The following is a 17,162-nucleotide window of genomic DNA, read 5'->3' on the forward strand; positions in this document are numbered from 1 at the left end:
TGTGAACAGAGCCCCAGGACCAGCTTGCTTAAGGTGCTCTTCTCCAGGTTCATCTCTCTGTAGGTGATGGCTTTGTTATTGAAGGTTTGGGAATCGCTTCCTTTTAGGTGGTTGTAGAATTTAACGTCTCTTTTCTGGATTTTGATAATTAGCGTGTATCGGCCTAATTCACAGGATATTTTTGCAGAATTCTACATGCAGAGTCTCAATTTAGTGTTTGTGCCATTTTGTGAATTCTTGGTTGGTGAGTGGAACCCCAGACCTCACAACCATGAAGGGCAATGGGTTCTACAACTGATTCAAGTATTTTTTGCCAGATCCTAATTGGTATGTCGAATTTCATGTTCCTTTTGATGGCATAGAAGGCAACGGTGTCTAGATGGAAGTTCTATTTATGGTCCTGGGAACTGGACCTTTTTTGCAACAGAATTATTTTTGTCTTACTGAGATTTACTGTCAGGACCCAGGTCTCTCTCTCTCTCTCTCTCTCGCTCTCTCTCTCTCTCTCTCTCTCTCTCTCTCTCTCTCTCTCTCTCGCTCTCTGTCTCTCTCTCTCTCTCTCTCTCTCTCTCTCTCTCTCTCTCTCTCACTCTCTGTCTCTCTCTCTGTGTTTCTGCTCCCTGTTACGAGTGTCATGGGACAATAGCCAGATAGACACTCTAGTTTTCTTTCCATAACTGCAAGTTTTTAAGCTGAAGTGGATGTGGAGTGAGATACAGTAATGATTTGGGTTCGTACAGAGTCTGACTATAAAACAGTCCTGTAGTAAACCAGTTGGGTTGTGAAGGGAGTCTGACTATAAAACAGTCCTGTAGTAAACCAGTTGGGTTGTGAAGGGAGTCTGACTATAAAACAGTCCTGTAGTAAACCAGTTGGGGTGTGAAGGGAGTCTGACTATAAAACAGTCCTGTAGTAAACCAGTTGGGTTGTGAAGGGAGTCTGACTATAAAACAGTCCTGTAGTAAACCAGTTGGGTTGTGAAGGGAGTCTGACTATAAAACAGTCCTGTAGTAAACCAGTTGGGTTGTGAAGGGAGTCTGACTATAAAACAGTCCTGGAGTAAACCAGTTGGGTTGTGAAGGGAGTCTGACTATAAAACAGTCCTGTAGTAAACCAGTTGGGTTGTGAAGGGAGTCTGCGTGAGGCTCAATGTTAATAACCAGAGATAGATGACCACATGCAGTGGGTTTGAGGAAAACCCCTCTCCTCAAATCTCTGTTCACCCCTCTCTCCAGCCTACAGCTGGCTGTGTTTGGTTGGGGAGGGAAGGGAGGGGGAAGGAGGGTTAATGGAGACACAGCTGGTCTGACCCCCTCCAAAACCAGCTGCTGTTACAAAAGACACCCGTCAAGCTTTTGGAGTTGGTGGCCTGGCTGCCTGCGCATCACTTTCCCTCCCCTTTTTGCTTCCTCCCCCCTTCTCTCTCTGTATTGTGTCCCCCCAGACCCCACCCAGCTGTTCCAGGGTTTTTACTTTCCTTCTCCCCCCGAATTAACAAGCCTGACTACACACACTCACTTACGCACACTCTCGTTGTCACACACACACACAGACACACACAGACACACACACACACACACGCCTATACAATCCCGTTGAGACAAATGTTTGATCAATCACACCAAAGGCTGTGGCTTAGTATTGGCTGTGTGCCTCGGAGGCCTCCAGGACTGGTAGAAGCCTGGGGCTGTAGTTACAATCCAGTGGCTGGCTCCGGGGCCTCGAGGGTGGGCTGCTGCGTGCTGATGCCACACCCTCCCTCTCCTCCCTTCTCCCATTGTTCCAATCTCTGACAAGATGCACGTGTCTCTTTTTTCATGGTGACGGTGGGGGGTGGGCGGGCCTTTGTGGGGCAGCCATTGTGTCAGGGACACACTCTCATTTGATAGACGCGTGCTGACAAAAGAGAAAAGGGGGACACTTCGGTTAATTATTTGTGGCGCTACAGTGAATAGGGGAGAAGCAGCGGCCATCTGTGATTTGTGCTTCTAATCTGTGATATGCCCACACTGTGGACCCACACTCCTCCCATGATTCCTCCCTCCCTCTCTGCCCAAAAATCCCTGCTTTTGTCCTGGCACGCTTGTTTTGGGTGCATTCTCATTGTTGTGGTTAGCCTGTCTTCTCACAGGGTTTTGGGAGTAGAGACATGGTTCTGTAAGGGCCCTGGCCTCTGAGTTATTCCTCTCCGTCCTGCCCTGGCAATTTTGTAAGGGAGAGAAGGTTGACGTTCTCTCCTCTCTTCTCTTCCTCTCTCCTCTCACTTCCTCTCCTCTTCTCTCCTCTCCATATCGCTCTTCCTCTCTCCTCTTCTCTCCTCTTCTCCTCTTCTCTCTCTTCTCCTCTCACTCCTCTCCTGTCCTCTCTTCGCCTCGCAGCCTGAGGAGCTGAAAGTGTCTTTTGTTGATCCCGAGCCATTCTCCACTCTGACGCTTTGTTTTATAGCAACAAGACTAAACAACTGGTCTCTCTCTCTCTCACTGGATAAGTGCCTTGACTGGCACATTCTTCTCTCTGCCCTGTTACCAGTGTACATTGACATTGACACACTGCAGCCCTGGTTTGGGATTAGTTTGGGATCGATACTGTTCTTGGAGCCCATCAAGGTCATTCAGGGAACAGGGCTCGAGTCTAAAACGCCACTGGCCAAACTGCAATCAATGTTGCTTACTACAATTACCCCTTCCCTCTATTTAAGGGGTGAGTCCTCCTCTTATAGGGTCCAGGGACAGTTCTGAACTAAACAATTTGTCTGGGCTTTTTTTTTAAAGTCAGCCTGTTTTTATGTGGCACCAGATGTTCCCTCACAAGTCTGGCCCCACTGGGCACAGACGTCAATTCAACGTCTATTCCACGTTGGTTCAACGTAATTTCATTGAACGGACTTGGAAACAACATTGATTCAACCAGTGTGTGCCCAGTGGGGCCTTTCTCCACGAACCCTCGACACTCTCTGTTAAATGTAGGATTGGCTACGTGATGTGACTGGCTGCCTGGTTTTAGGCTGCTGCTGCTGGGAACCCTGCTGTTCTCGTTGCCCGAGAAAATTCTGCAAGCTTTTCCCTCAGCTTCCAGTGAGAGTGCCCGGCTGTAGACAGACAGTGGAGGGAGACAGAGTCACGCTGCTTTAAAAGCTTATCGATCTCTCAGAGCTAGCCTCTCTCAGAGCTAACTCCCCTCTCACCAACTCCACAACAACAGACTGCCCGCCTGCCCAGGGTGAAAGCATTCCTGGCTGTCTCGCATCGCATGTGTGGTTTCACTTAGGGTCAAAGGTCAGAGGCTACGAGGGACTTGGCTTGAAGGTATTTTTTGGCACGTGGGGTTGATTGTATGGGGCTCACTCTGCCTCCTTTGTGTCCCCCTCCTGTCTGGTCCCATACCCCACCTCCGCCCTTCGCCTCCAGCTGTCCCCCTCCATTAACATGACAAAGTGGCGTGGTTCTGCTCTCCATCGGGTATGCTGCTAGCTGTCATGGTGGGGCCATTTGGGCCAGCCCAGCCCTGCTGTAGGCCATCTGTGTTTGGGCCTCTACTCCTACTCTCTCCTCTCCTACTGTGAGTCACTCAGAGCAGGGCAGGGTGTGACAGACAGTCAGACCACTGGGACCTCCTATAATACCATGAGGTAATTCACATTACACCCTATCAGAGCGAGACAAAGTTAAACATGACATTGTCACTCCAACTACAGCCTTAGAGGGACGTTGTAAGAACGTTTTTAAACCAGAGCCGCATGAGGTAATGGTATGGCTCAGGCAGACACAGAAATACCCAGTCACCACTACCTCTCCATCTTTCCACATTGAAGTGGGGTGGGTGGATGGCAGAGGGGGATGTGTGATGTCATGGGTGAAACCTGTTGAGGAAGAAAGTGGAACCTGTCGGAACTTGTCTATTGATAGCATTTTGTTTTCTTCTCACACGACGTTTGGAGTCGGTTAACTGCTTGAGGCGATGTTGTTGTGAAATGTAGGTCCTGGATGTTTCCCTACTGGATATGATGCATGGGAAATATCCTGGGGCTTGAAAGTCACACACCTCCCTCTCCTACTGCCTGCTGAAATCAAATTTCATCCGATATTTCTATACTGTTATTGATATGCACTCTTATTTCCCACCCCGTGTAGCAGTTAGTCCATCCGGTGACTAACTCGTATGCATCCCTAATGGAAACAGCAGGGTAGCTAGCCTCACACTATGTGGCTCCAGCACGGTTCCGCCTATCATATCCCAGGATTAGATTCACACACCCTCAGTAATACATGACCTGCGCTTGACCCGTCAATGTTATTGGATCATATTTCTCTGTGCTCAGTGCTGGATGTAAATGTGGTGCCCGGGCCGGCAGTGGGAGCTTTAATTAAAAGTGAGAGATGTTCTCTCTGAGGAGACGCTGACTTAGAAAAATGATGACTAGAACGGCCACCGGTCCACCCATCATGGGCTCATTTGACTTGAATGGGGAATACCCAATCTAGTAATTCCATTTCGATGAGGCTGATATTTGAGAGAAGGCTAAGTGGGCTCAGTGGGGGTACTGTTCTACCAGTTGATTTCTGGGCACGTTCTACCAGCTAAATGCCTTCTATGCTCACCACATGAGAGCACCAGCTGTTCTGGATGACTGTGTGATCTCGCTCTCTGTAGCCGATGTAAGACTTTTAAAGCGGTTAACATTCGCAAGGCCGCGGGGCCAGATGGAATACCAGGACGCGTACTCAGAGCATGTGCAGACCAGCTGGCAAGTGTCGCCACTGACAACCTATCCCTGACCGGTCTGTAATAGCAACTTGTTTCAAGCCAACCACCATATTCCCCATGCCCAAGAACACCAAGGTAATGAAAGGCTGGTCATGGCTCACATCAACACCATCTTCACAGAAACCCTAGACCCACTCCAATTCCCATTCCGCACCAACAGATCCACAGATGACACAATCTCAATCGTACTGCACACTGCCCTTTCCCACCTGGATAAAAGGAGTATCTATGTTAGAATGCTGTTCATTGACTACAGCTCAGTGTTCAACACCATAGTCCCCTCCAAGCTCATCACCAAGCCCAGGACCCTGGAACTAAACACCTCCCTCTGCAACTGGATCCTGGACTTCCTGACGGTCCGCCTCCTGGCGGCGAGGATAAGCAACAACACATCCGCCACGCTGACCCTCAACACGGGGGACCCTCAGCGGTGTGTGCTTACTCCCTTCCTGTAACCCCTGTTCACCCCCTGTTCACCCCCTGTTCACCCACGCACGACTCCAACACCATCATCAAGTTTGAAGACGACACGATGGTGGTAGGACTGAATATCGACAATGATGAGAGGAGGTCAGAGACCTGGCAGTGTGGTACCAGGACAACAACCTCTCCTTCAACGTCAGCAAGACAAATGAGCTGATCGTGGACTACAGGAAACGGAGGGACGAGCTAATCAAATGGCTACTCGGACTACCTGCATTGACCATTTTTGCACTAACTCTCATTGACTGTGCACATACACAAGACTCTACCGACACACACACCTACTTACACTGACACCCCAACACACACGTTCACACACACTATGTTTCTCGGAGTCATGGCTGAACAAGGACATGGATACTATAGATCCAGCTGTTGTTTCCATGCATCGTCAAGACCGTACAGCAGTGTTGTGTATGGTTAGTGGGTAAGAGTGTGTCTCTTTGTTAACAACAGCTGGTGCACAATCTCTACTATTAAGGACATCTCGAGGTACTGCTCGCCTTAGTTAGAATAGCTCATGACAAGCTGTAGACTGTACTATTTACCAAGAGCGTTTTCATCTATATTCTTCAGACTATCTGCAATGACCCTTTTTTCACTCTTGTTGTTTACGAAATATGTGACGAATACCATTTTTCACACACAAAGACACACGCACACACACACACACACACTGCAAACGCCCGCACCCACACATAACATGCGCACACATGCATACTGATGCCACACATACACACCTACACACACACACTTTCCCACTCACCACAGGCGCTGCTCAATTACCTCGTACCCCTGCACATCGACTCGGTACTGGTACTCCCTGTAGATAGCCATGTTATTACCTCGTACCCCTGCACATCGACTCAATACTGGTACTCCCTGTATATAGCCATGTTATTACCTCGTACCCCTGCACATCGACTCAATACTGGTACTCCCTGTATATAGCCATGTTATTACCTCGTACCCCTGCACATCGACTCGGTACTGGTACTCCCTGTATATAGCCATGTTATTACCTCGTACCCCTGCACATCGACTCGGTGCTGGTACTCCCTGTTAATAGCCATGTTATTACCTCGTACCCCTGCACATCGACTCGGAAATGGTACTCCCTGTTTATAGGCATGTTATTACCTCGTACCCCTGCACATCATCTCAATACTGGTACTCCCTGTATATAGCCATGTTATTACCTCGTACCCCTGCACATCGACTCGGTACTGGTACTCCCTGTTTATAGCCATGTTATTACCTCGTACCCCTGCACATCGACTCGGTACTGGTACTCCCTGTATATAGCCATGTTATTACCTCGTACCCCTGCACATCGACTCGGTACTGGTACTCCCTGTTTATAGCCATGTTATTACCTCGTACCCCTGCACATTGACTCGGTACTGGTACTCCCTGTTTATAGCCATGTTATTACCTCGTACCCCTGCACATCATCTCAATACTGGTACTCCCTGTATATAGCCATGTTATTACCTCGTACCCCTGCACATCGACTCGGTACTGGTACTCCCTGTTTATAGCCATGTTATTACCTCGTACCCCTGCATATCGACTCGGTACTGGTACTCCCTGTTTATAGCCATGTTATTACCTCGTACCCCTGCACATCGACTCGGTACTGGTACTCCCTGTTTATAGCCATGTTATTACCTTGTACCCCTGCACATCGACTCAATACTGGTACTCCCTGTATATAGCCATGTTATTACCTCGTACCCCTGCACATCGACTCGGTACTGGTACTCCCTGTTTATAGCCATGTTATTACCTCGTACCCCTGCACATCGACTCGGTACTGGTACTCCCTGTTTATAGCCATGTTATTACCTCGTACCCCTGCACATCGACTCGGTACTGGTACTCCCTGTATATAGCCATGTTATTACCTCGTACCCCTGCACATCGACTCGGTACTGGTACTCCCTGTTTATAGCCATGTTATTACCTCGTACCCCTGCACATCGACTCGGTACTGGTACTCCCTGTATATAGCCATGTTATTACCTCGTACCCCTGCACATCGACTCAGTACTGGTACTCCCTGTTTATAGCCATGTTATTACCTCGTACCCCTGCACATCGACTCGGTACTGGTACTCCCTGTTTATAGCCATGTTATTACCTCGTACCCCAGCACATCGACTCGGTACTGGTACTCCCTGTATATAGCCATGTTATTACCTCGTACCCCTGCACATCGACTCGGTACTGGTACTCCCTGTATATAGCCATGTTATTACCTCGTACCCCTGCACATCGACTCGGTACTGGTACTCCCTGTATATAGCCATGTTATTACCTCGTACCCCTGCACATCATCTCAATACTGGTACTCCCTGTATATAGCCATGTTATTACCTCGTACCCCTGCACATCGACTCGGTACTGGTACTCCCTGTATATAGCCATGTTATTACCTCGTACCCCTGCACATCGACTCAGTACTGGTACTCCCTGTTTATAGCCATGTTATTTTGACTCTTTATCGTTTTTCGTTATTCTCTGTATATTTATTCCTTGTGTCACTATTTTCCATCTCTCTCTGCGTTGTTGGAAAAGGACCTGTATGCAAGCATTTCTCTGTCTACACCAGGCAGTTGATAAATAACATGTGATTTGATGTGTGTGGGTGGGTCAAACGTAAACACACATCATCCTCTCAACTCCAGTGGAGCAAGTTCTGGAAGGTTTGGTGTGTGTGACTGTGTGTGCGACTGTGTGTGCGACTGTGTGTGAGACTGTGTGTGTGACTGTGTGTGAGACTGTGTGTGGGTGAGGAAGGGTTTTCAGAATCCTAATACTTTTTGTCTCTCAGTCCCTTTTTCTGTCTCTCTCATTCGCTCAGCTTGGCCTTGTCTCTTTCCCCTGTCTCTACCTCGCTGTCATCTCTCTCTATTTCTCTCATCCCTCTCTGTCTCTCGCTCTGCTCTGATCCTGGTCAGGAATAGGTCTTGTTGCTGTAAACACTGGAATGTTTCCTCTTCAGCACAAGGTTGTGTTTGCATCCTGTTTTTTTCTTCTCATCTCAAGTGTAAGCAGCGCCAGCCTCATCAGAGAGGAGTAAAGTCCCAGAAGGCCCAAAGGATTAGGAGACAAATACCCGACAAATTGGGAAAGACCTCATCAGCACTAGCAGCTATTTGAAGCAGCAGCAGGTCCAGAGAGAGTGGTAGAGAGAGAGAGCGCGAGAGAGAGAGAGAGAGAGAGAGAGAGAGAGAGAGAGAGCGCGCAAGAGAGATAGAGACAGAGACAGAGAGAGACCGCAAGAGAGAGAGCGAGACAGAGAGAGCGAGACAGAGAGAGAGAGCAGCTCTTGGGTTATTTCTGTTGTTGTTCTCTCTCCCTCGCTTTTTCCTCCCCAAGCCTCGTCTCTTTCCCCAACAGCCATCACTACTCACTCACCCCCCCCCCCCCCACCCCCCCCCCCCCCCCTCTCTCTCTCTCTCTCTATGTCTTGCTATCCTATGTTACGGGAAGAGAGAGAAAGAGTTGCCATGGGAGCCGGTTGCCATGCAGCAAGAGTGAGGTTTGGCGTGGTTGGGGGTGGAGGATGGCGAGGGGGAGGGGAGTGTGGGGGGAGAGAGGATGTGGGTTGGAGAGAAGACTGTGTTGTGTGGAGAGCAGCTAGAGGTCTGCCAGTGTGACAGACCCCAGGTGCCACAGCCATTATACTCAGGCTCCCCACCAAACAGCATCAAACACCGCAGAACTGGGAGAGAAAGAAAACAGGAGAAGGAGTGCAGGAAGGAAGGATGATCTAGTAACAAGGTGTACAGTTGTGAGAGGGACTGAAAGAGGAGACATATAGGGCCGTACTCTGTCACTACGATATGCAGTCAGAGGCTTGTCTAACCCTCCAGTCCTCAGGTGCTGAAAACAGGCCTGATAGAGAACTCAACATCAACATAGGCTGAGGGCTCCCCTCCATGGCTATCCTCTGAAAACTGTACCATATGCAGAATTGCAGCCGTCTGCAATGACCTGCCTTGTGGACACAATTAGAGGTTGAGTGGCCCACATGTAATAGTTCTAGTGTGTGTGTGGTTGTGTGTGTGTGTGTGTGTGTGTGTGTGTGTGTGTATGTGTGCAGAGCACTGGTGTTGTAAATCAGGTCTCAGGCTCGCTGCTGCCCTTTTGTTAGCCCAGCTGACATGTGACCTAATTCGGTCTGCCTGCCCCCTCCGCCCGCATGCATACACACACACACCCACACACACACCCACACACACACACACACACACACACACACACACACACACACACACACACACACACACACACACACACACACACACACACACACACACACACACACACACACACACACACACACACACATCTATCGTCTATCTCTTGGCAATTTTCAGGCGAGACCCACCATTTGTTTACCAGACAGTAAGAAAAAGAGGCTGGAGCATTTCCTTTAGGTTGGTTGGTGCTTTTAAATAGTCTGCATTCTGAATGTTTTGGGAAAGAGGTACACTCATACTCACACACTTCTCTGTACTCCATAGTTTTTGACCAGATTTGTGACAATGTGTCTTTGTAGTGGGGAACAGAACGGGCTTTTGGTTGTAAAGGGGGAAAGAGAGAGATGGAAGAGATAGGCATTGAACAGAGCCACACATCGATGCTTTTTAGATGAGTGTTTGGACTTGGCTCTGGCCAGCACTGGACCGGACAGTAGGGCTGTGTCCCGAAGCTCAGAAGATGATTGGACAGGAGGAGAGTCACGTGTTATTTGCTTCTGTGGGCTTAGCTGATTGGAGAGGAAAACAGGTATCTGATTTGTGACAATCGTTTGGGAAGTTGAGCTGTCTCTCATACAGTGTGGCTGACAGGAATTTTGGATCAAACCATTCCCAGACAATTGATACACACACTTGACACGAGCCTGGCTGAAAGCACACTTACACTGGAGCTCGTCCATGCACATAATGTTTGAATCATGGTAGCATAGCAACACAAGTCAACTGCATACAAAGTTACTCTCAAACTGGCCCAGTGTATCTTTAGTGTACTGTGTTCTTAAGCTTCGAGCAGGGTATGGAAGTACTTTGTGTGCGCACACACACTTGCTGTTGAGGTTTGGGAAATGCCTGTGGCTTGTGGTATGTTTCAGGAAATGACATCATCCAGGAACAGTTGGTGCAGGTTTCTAATTTCCATGCCAAACCAATGGAAATAGTCTGTCTGTTTGGGCTTGCCATAATGTTGGAAGATGAATACAACAAGAAAACACAGGGCTATATTGTTGTCATAGACTGTGTATAGAAGAAGAACCAACGTTTGTCTCAAATCTGGAAGAGGATGGAGGAAAAAGACGATGATGTAAGGAGGGAGAGAGGAAGAGAGTGTGAGGTGGAGGAGACAGGAGGAGGGGGAGCAGAAAGGAGAGAGGAGGAGGGAGGGAGAGAGTTGGAGGGAGATGAGAGGAGGAGGGAGAGAGGAGGGAGTTGAGAGGAGCAGGGAGATGAGAGGAGGAGGGAGAGAGGAGGGAGATGAGAGGAGGAGGGAGAGAGGAGGGAGATGAGAGGAGGAGGAAGATGAGTGGAGGAGGGAGAGAGGAGGGAGATGAGAGGAGGAGGGTGAGAGGAGGGAGTTGAGAGGACGAGGGAGTTGAGAGGAGGAGGGAGAGAGGAGGGAGATGAGAGGAGGAGGAAGAGAGGAGGGAGTTGAGAGGAGGAGGGAGTTGAGAGGAGGCGGGAGAGAGGAAGGGTGAGAGAGGAGGAGGGAGATGAGAGGAGGAGGGAGAGAGGAGGGAGATGAGAGGAAGAGAGAGAGGAGGAGGGAGATGAGAGAGGAGGAGGGAGAGGGGAAGAGTGAGAGAGGAGGAGGGAGATGAGAGGAGGAGGGAGATGAGAGGAAGAGAGAGAGGAGGAGGGAGATGAGAGAGAGGAGGAGGGAGATGAGAGGAGATGAGGAATCGCTGACTGATAGAATAAGGGAAAGCGAGGAAAAGCGATGCCAATATGAGAGGGAACAAGCTGAGTCTGTTCAATGAAAAGAACTGACACAGAGTTTGAGAATGGGGAGATGAGATGAGCACTTTCAGAAAACCTTGTACTCAGATATAAACTGATTTGAGTCCGACTTGAATTTGTACATGGCTTAGTGATTTATTGTGTTACATTTTGACACTGCGTTGCTGCCTACGGTGAGAATATGTACATTTTTGAATTTGCGGTGCAATGTTTGTGTAGCCTATATTGTGCTAGAAAAATAGGTACACAAATCCCACTGGGCACACCACTTCATTTCAAAGTGGAAATGTGGGTAATATTTGGTTGAGACGTTGATCAATGAGATTTCAACCTTTATTCGCCCACTCAAAAAGACAGCCAGACGTTTGTTGTATACCCAATGTGTTTTCTCTGTGTTTTCAACCATCTGAAAGCACAACCAAGTTTCAATAGAAAAACTATGTCAGATTTTTGGTTTAGTTGTCATGTAAATGTGTTATAACTTCGCTTTCAACCATTTAAAAGCACAGCAAAGTATAAATGGGAATACAATGTCAGATATTTTTTATTTATACAACTCATGTGTTATCACTGTGCGTCATCTAATAGCAAAACCAAATGACCTGGATTGCAGTTGAGATTACATTGAAAATGCTCAATGCTGTCCGAGATTCTGCGCAGATTATTCTAGAAATATCTCCACAGACCTGCGACCTTTGCATGATATCTTGAACATGCACACATTCTATGATTACATAAGAAGGCATTTATAGTTACATAACCTCAAAATGTGGCCTTGGATGTGTTACTAATTTTAAGGTTGAATAAATACTGTTAAATGAGTTTGTAATGATAGATAGGCTACTGAAAGTATTGTTAAAGTGATATCGATTGTGCAACTAAATGTCAACATTTGACGGAGATGTATTTTTTGTGTCTGACTTAGTCTGGCTTTAATTCCAGTCTGTTTACAAATGAATAATTGATATGTTGGATTTCACGTCTCCATCTCAACCAAAAATACAAGTTAAAGAAAAGGACTAAATCAAATCACACTTTATTTAAAGTGCATTTAAAGTGTGATCTGATTTAGCCCTATTCTATAACTTAGATTTTTGGTTGAGATGGGGACATGAATCCAACATATTAGTTAACAACTTGAAGATTACATTTGAAATCAAGCAAAGCTTGAAACTGTAGGCCTTTATGTATTGTATATATTTAGTTGAACCCTGGGTTAAATTGAAACAACAGCTGTTGATGACTTAGCAAATCCTATATAGGTTTAAATATGGATGATATATGACTTAGAAAGTATGGTTACATTTCATTTTCTCTGTTAAACCTACCCTTTGGAATCACTTCGATAACAACAGGGAATCTAGTTATTAAGAAATCTCTCAATAATCATTCTCACGATAGCACGTTGGTAATAGTCAGTGACAAAAGTTAAGCAGGGTTGCTGCCTAGCCTATTGTTTAATTTTTCTGATAGTGGATATAACGTTGAAGATCTGATGTTGTTTCAAAGGTACAAATACAATATATTTTATAAAAAGTTTGTCTATGTTGAAAATTGGTTACCATGATGACATAATCCCGTGGTTGAAATTTCACCCTTAAAACAACAGTTGAAAGTTTTTTTCAAATCCAATGCATTTCCCACGTAGATTCCATGTCACAATCTGTTGACAAATTACGTTAAAACAACGTTGATTCAACCTGTTTGTGCCCAGTGGGATGTGTATTGTGGATTTGCATGGCAGTGCATGTGAGTCTGTCATGTTTTTTTTTCACAAGCACAAATGATTTAGTATCGAGCGTTTGTACAGCACAGGAGGTTGGTGGCACCTTAATTTGGGGGGGGGGGGGGGGGACATGCTCCTAATAATGGATGGGGCGGACCAGGTGGAATGGTGTCAAATACATCCAGCACATAGTTTCCATGGTTTCCATGTGTTTGACGCCATTCCATTCGCTCCGTTCCAGAAGGTATTATGAGCCGTCCTCCCCTCAGCAGCCTCCTGTGATGTACAGGTAGGCTATTTGATCATAATTGTTTTGGCTGTTCGTGAGTGCGTATGTGTGTGCTTGTGCGTGTCTGTTGGTTCAGACTGTGTCTACCACCGCAGGTCCTGTGCTTACTCTAGCATAGTAAAACATCAGTAAAACATTAGGGTTTACACATTGTGCCACCACACATAAACACACAGCATTGAGGCCACTCAATAGTGGAACATCAGAGTACACACACAGCTTTGTTTTCGTGAATTTGGGGGATTTTTTGGGGAGTAAAAATGTACGGTGCATTCGGGAAGTATTCAGACCCCTTGACTTTTTCCACATTTTGTAACGTCAGACTTATTCTGAAATGGATTAAATTATTTTTTTCCCTCGCCAATCTACCACAATACCCCATAATGACAAATAAAAAACAGGTTTTTAGAAATTCTAATAATGAAATATGATATTTACATAAGTATTCAGACCCTTTACTCAGTACTTTTTGTTGAAGCACCTTTGGCAGCGATTACAGCCTCGAGTCTTCTTGGGTATGACCCTATAAGCATGGCGCACCTGTATTTGTGGAGTTTCTCCCATTCTTCTCTGCAGATCCTCTAAAGCTCTGTCAGGTTGGACGGGGAGCGTCAATGCACAGATATTTCCATTCAAAATCCTATTTTCCCTAACCCCTAACCCTAACCCTAAACCTTAACCCTAATCTTAACTTTAACCCCACCCAAACTCTAAACCTAACCCTTCAAATTTGTTTTCCTACCTTGTCAGGACATTCTGGTGACTTGTCAGGACATTGTGGTTTTGATCATGGAGGAAAACATGTACACACACACCAAGCCAGCTCTACTGGTGGGCCCTCATTTGGGTCACGAGAAATTGGGACAGGTTCAATTAACAACACAGAGCAATCAATGCTCACAATGCCTAGGGCTCACGGTCCAGCACTCCACACCACACCACACCGCCCCACACCACACCATGCCACCCAACGCCACACCACATCGTCCCACGCCACACTACACCACACCATACCAGGCTGCATGGCTATTTCTGTTGGGGTAAAACATAGACTTCAGGGATAGACAACTAAATTAAGCCGCGGGACAATTTTTATCAGAGGGGATGGTCAGAGGCCCGGAACATAATTATAATCATTTTTACACCTCAAATTGACCACAACTAAGCCCAGAAAGAGATTGTATTTGAAAATAACAATAATTATATAACTTGATTATATTGAGACACAATCACATATGTCTCTTTCTTTAATCGTGGGAATACTTGGGAAAAGTTTCCTAAATTAATTTCCTAAATTACACACATTTTTATATGAATTCCTGGTGATTTTACAATCTTTTTTTACCCAAAACTAAAATCCCACAAAATATATATACTGTATTTTTTTGTTTAAGGGGGCAATAAAAGTCACTCACAGGCCGGTTTTGGCTTGCATGCCGCCAGTTTGCCGTCCCCTGCTCTACTCCAGGATTCCATGGGGAAAAAGAACAACAACACAGTTGGAAAACCATCAAGAAAACCATCCTGTATTCTAATGCCCAATTCTATGGGAAAAACATACCACATTTTTAAATGGAATCCACAAGGGAAGATTACTCATAGTTTGTTTTCAGACTGTTTTGCCGGTTTTCCATATATTTTTTTACATTTATTTAACTAGGCAAGTCAGTCAAGAACAAATTCTTATTTTATAATGACGGCCTACCCCGGCCAAACCCTCCCCTTACCCGGACGATGCCGGACCAATTGTGTGCACCCTATGGGACTCCCGATCACCGCCGGTCGTCATGACTCTAGCACTGAAATGCAGTGCCTTATACCGCTGCACCACTCGGGAGCTAATGTTGCCAATTTTGGTTGAATTTCTACAATTCATTTAGGTGTGCACTCTAGTTAGCTCCATAGAAAAAGAATGACTAGATTCTAATTGTATGGTTAGCCCCAGTGCAATCAACAGCAAGAACAGGGCTCTGGTGAGTGGTGAATAGCCAAGCTAGTGTTACCACGGGAATGATTAGGGTTTGATGTGAGGTTAAAACAATGGTTGATTGAATTCTTTGGAAGCCATTTTTGTCACGTAAGGAGGAATCTGAGCAGTATGTGTTCCCATCCAGCCTGTGAGGTCATTGTGTTCGATAACTATACCATTAATAGGCTTATGGGAGAGCTCAGCCCACAGCTGTACGCTTTGCCCACAGTGAATAATCAAGCTAATCTATCTGTATGACACAACGCAGATGGACACACTTTCTTTCTGGCTGTCTCCCATTTTATGTAGCTATCTGCCTCTATCTCTCTCTCCTGTCTCTCTTAGTAATTCTGTCATCTCTATCTCTCTTTCTTTGTCCTCCTCTCACGCACTGTCTATTTTTATAGGTCTTAGCTATCTCTCGTTCCCTCGTTCTCTCCCTTCACCTCTCTCTTCTCCAGCTGTAGCTATACCAACAACAGAGGAGCAGAGGGAGAGGGGGAGGGGGAGTGACAGAGAGAGAAAGGTGTTGGTTGCTTGTCTCTGGGTGTCTTTGTGTTTGGAGCAGTCAAGTGCTTAGTGAATGAGTGGCTCCCAGGCTGAGGCTGCCTGGTCAGAAAAACCCTCCCCTCCCGATCCATCCCAAGCCCCTGCCTACAGCCTCCAGCCTCACTGGCCATCACAGATGGACGTATGAAACTGTGTCAGCGCCCACCGTAGCTTGCCTAATCACCCCCCCCCCCCCTCTCCTCTCTCATCCTATCTCATTCTCTACATCTCTCTGTGTCTCTCTGTCTGTCCTCTTCATCCTCCCAATCCCTGCTCCCCTCTCGGACAGGTTTTGGAGATGGCTGATACCAAACCGCCCCTCTCACTGGCAATTCAGACAGAAATGTGTGTGTATGTGTGTGTGTGTGTTAGAGAAACACATACACATTACACACACACACGGTGACAGGGGGCTGTGTGCATGTGTGAATGTGTCGGTCACCTTTTCTCCAAGTTAATCCCATAAGAAGAGGTGTGGTTCTCTCTCTCTTCTCTCCCTCTCTCTCACTCTCTCTCTCTGTCTCTCTCTCTCGCTCTCCGATCCCCGAGCAGATTTTCATCACATGTTCTGTTAGTTTAGATCTCCTCTGCCTCTGCCGCTGCGAGTATCAGGGCGTTCTCTTTTTCTCATTTTTGAACACCCATCATCGCCATCATCATTGTCATTGTCTCTCCACTTCTTCTACTACTCTCTGCTCTGCCTCTTCTTCTGCTTCCACTGGTCTGAGATGAGTTTGAGCGCTGAGATGGGGGAGGCCATCGAGCTAAGGTGAGTGTTTGTGGCTGGGGGGGAGTTGGGGAGGGGGGGGGGTGGTAACATTAGGATACAGTAAGTAGATAGGCTGATGTGTTACAGTACGGTAGTAATTGTCCATCTGTTCTCCTCTCTACGCTGACCCTATCTACCATAGCTGTGAACACAGGTCAATAGCCTAGCGCTAGCTTGTCTGTGGTTAGAGATAGCATTAGCCTCGGTTATTATTGGCCACAGCCATTTCAGCAGCTGTCGAAACTGACGGGGCGTCTACTAGCTTATTCCAAGAGCTTATAGTCTTAGCAGCTGTATTAGCCCCCGTGCCCATATGGAGCAGATTAAACTCTCAGTTGATATGCCAAAAGACCCAACATTTGTTTATGTGCCGAGTGTGCGGCATTAAATGTTTAGGGATGTTTTCATAGCAGAAAAGGATGACTCTTAGTCATCTTACCACTACCACAGAAGAACAACAAGGTCCGCCAGCAAAAGCCATGTAGCCAAGCCAAGCAGCCACAGGAAGAAAGCGGGACTGTTTTTGTCTGTTTGAGTGATTGGCAAATACAAATACTTCTCTTATGTTGAGACGAGAGAGAAAAGAGAGGCATTCTTCACACGTTGTT

General features: G+C 46.7%; 1 protein-coding gene across 3 annotated transcripts in view; it reads left to right on the forward strand.

Moving 5' to 3' along the window:
* The window catches only part of numbl (NUMB like endocytic adaptor protein), an 80,168-nt gene that overhangs the window by 12,674 nt on the left and 50,332 nt on the right, over positions 1 to 17,162 (forward strand). The window contains exon 1 of one of the 3 annotated variants that reach the window (XM_031796070.1): positions 16,195 to 16,554. The exons of the other annotated variants lie outside the window; for them this stretch is intronic. Coding sequence (XP_031651930.1) covers positions 16,514 to 16,554 — 41 coding nt within the window. The 5' untranslated portion in view covers positions 16,195 to 16,513. Of the gene's footprint in view, positions 1 to 16,194; positions 16,555 to 17,162 lie in introns of those variants that run through there. 3 annotated transcript variants of the gene reach the window in all.

Source organism: Oncorhynchus kisutch, linkage group LG18 (assembly GCF_002021735.2).
Source record: "Oncorhynchus kisutch isolate 150728-3 linkage group LG18, Okis_V2, whole genome shotgun sequence".
Classification (NCBI taxonomy): Eukaryota; Metazoa; Chordata; class Actinopteri; order Salmoniformes; family Salmonidae; genus Oncorhynchus; species Oncorhynchus kisutch.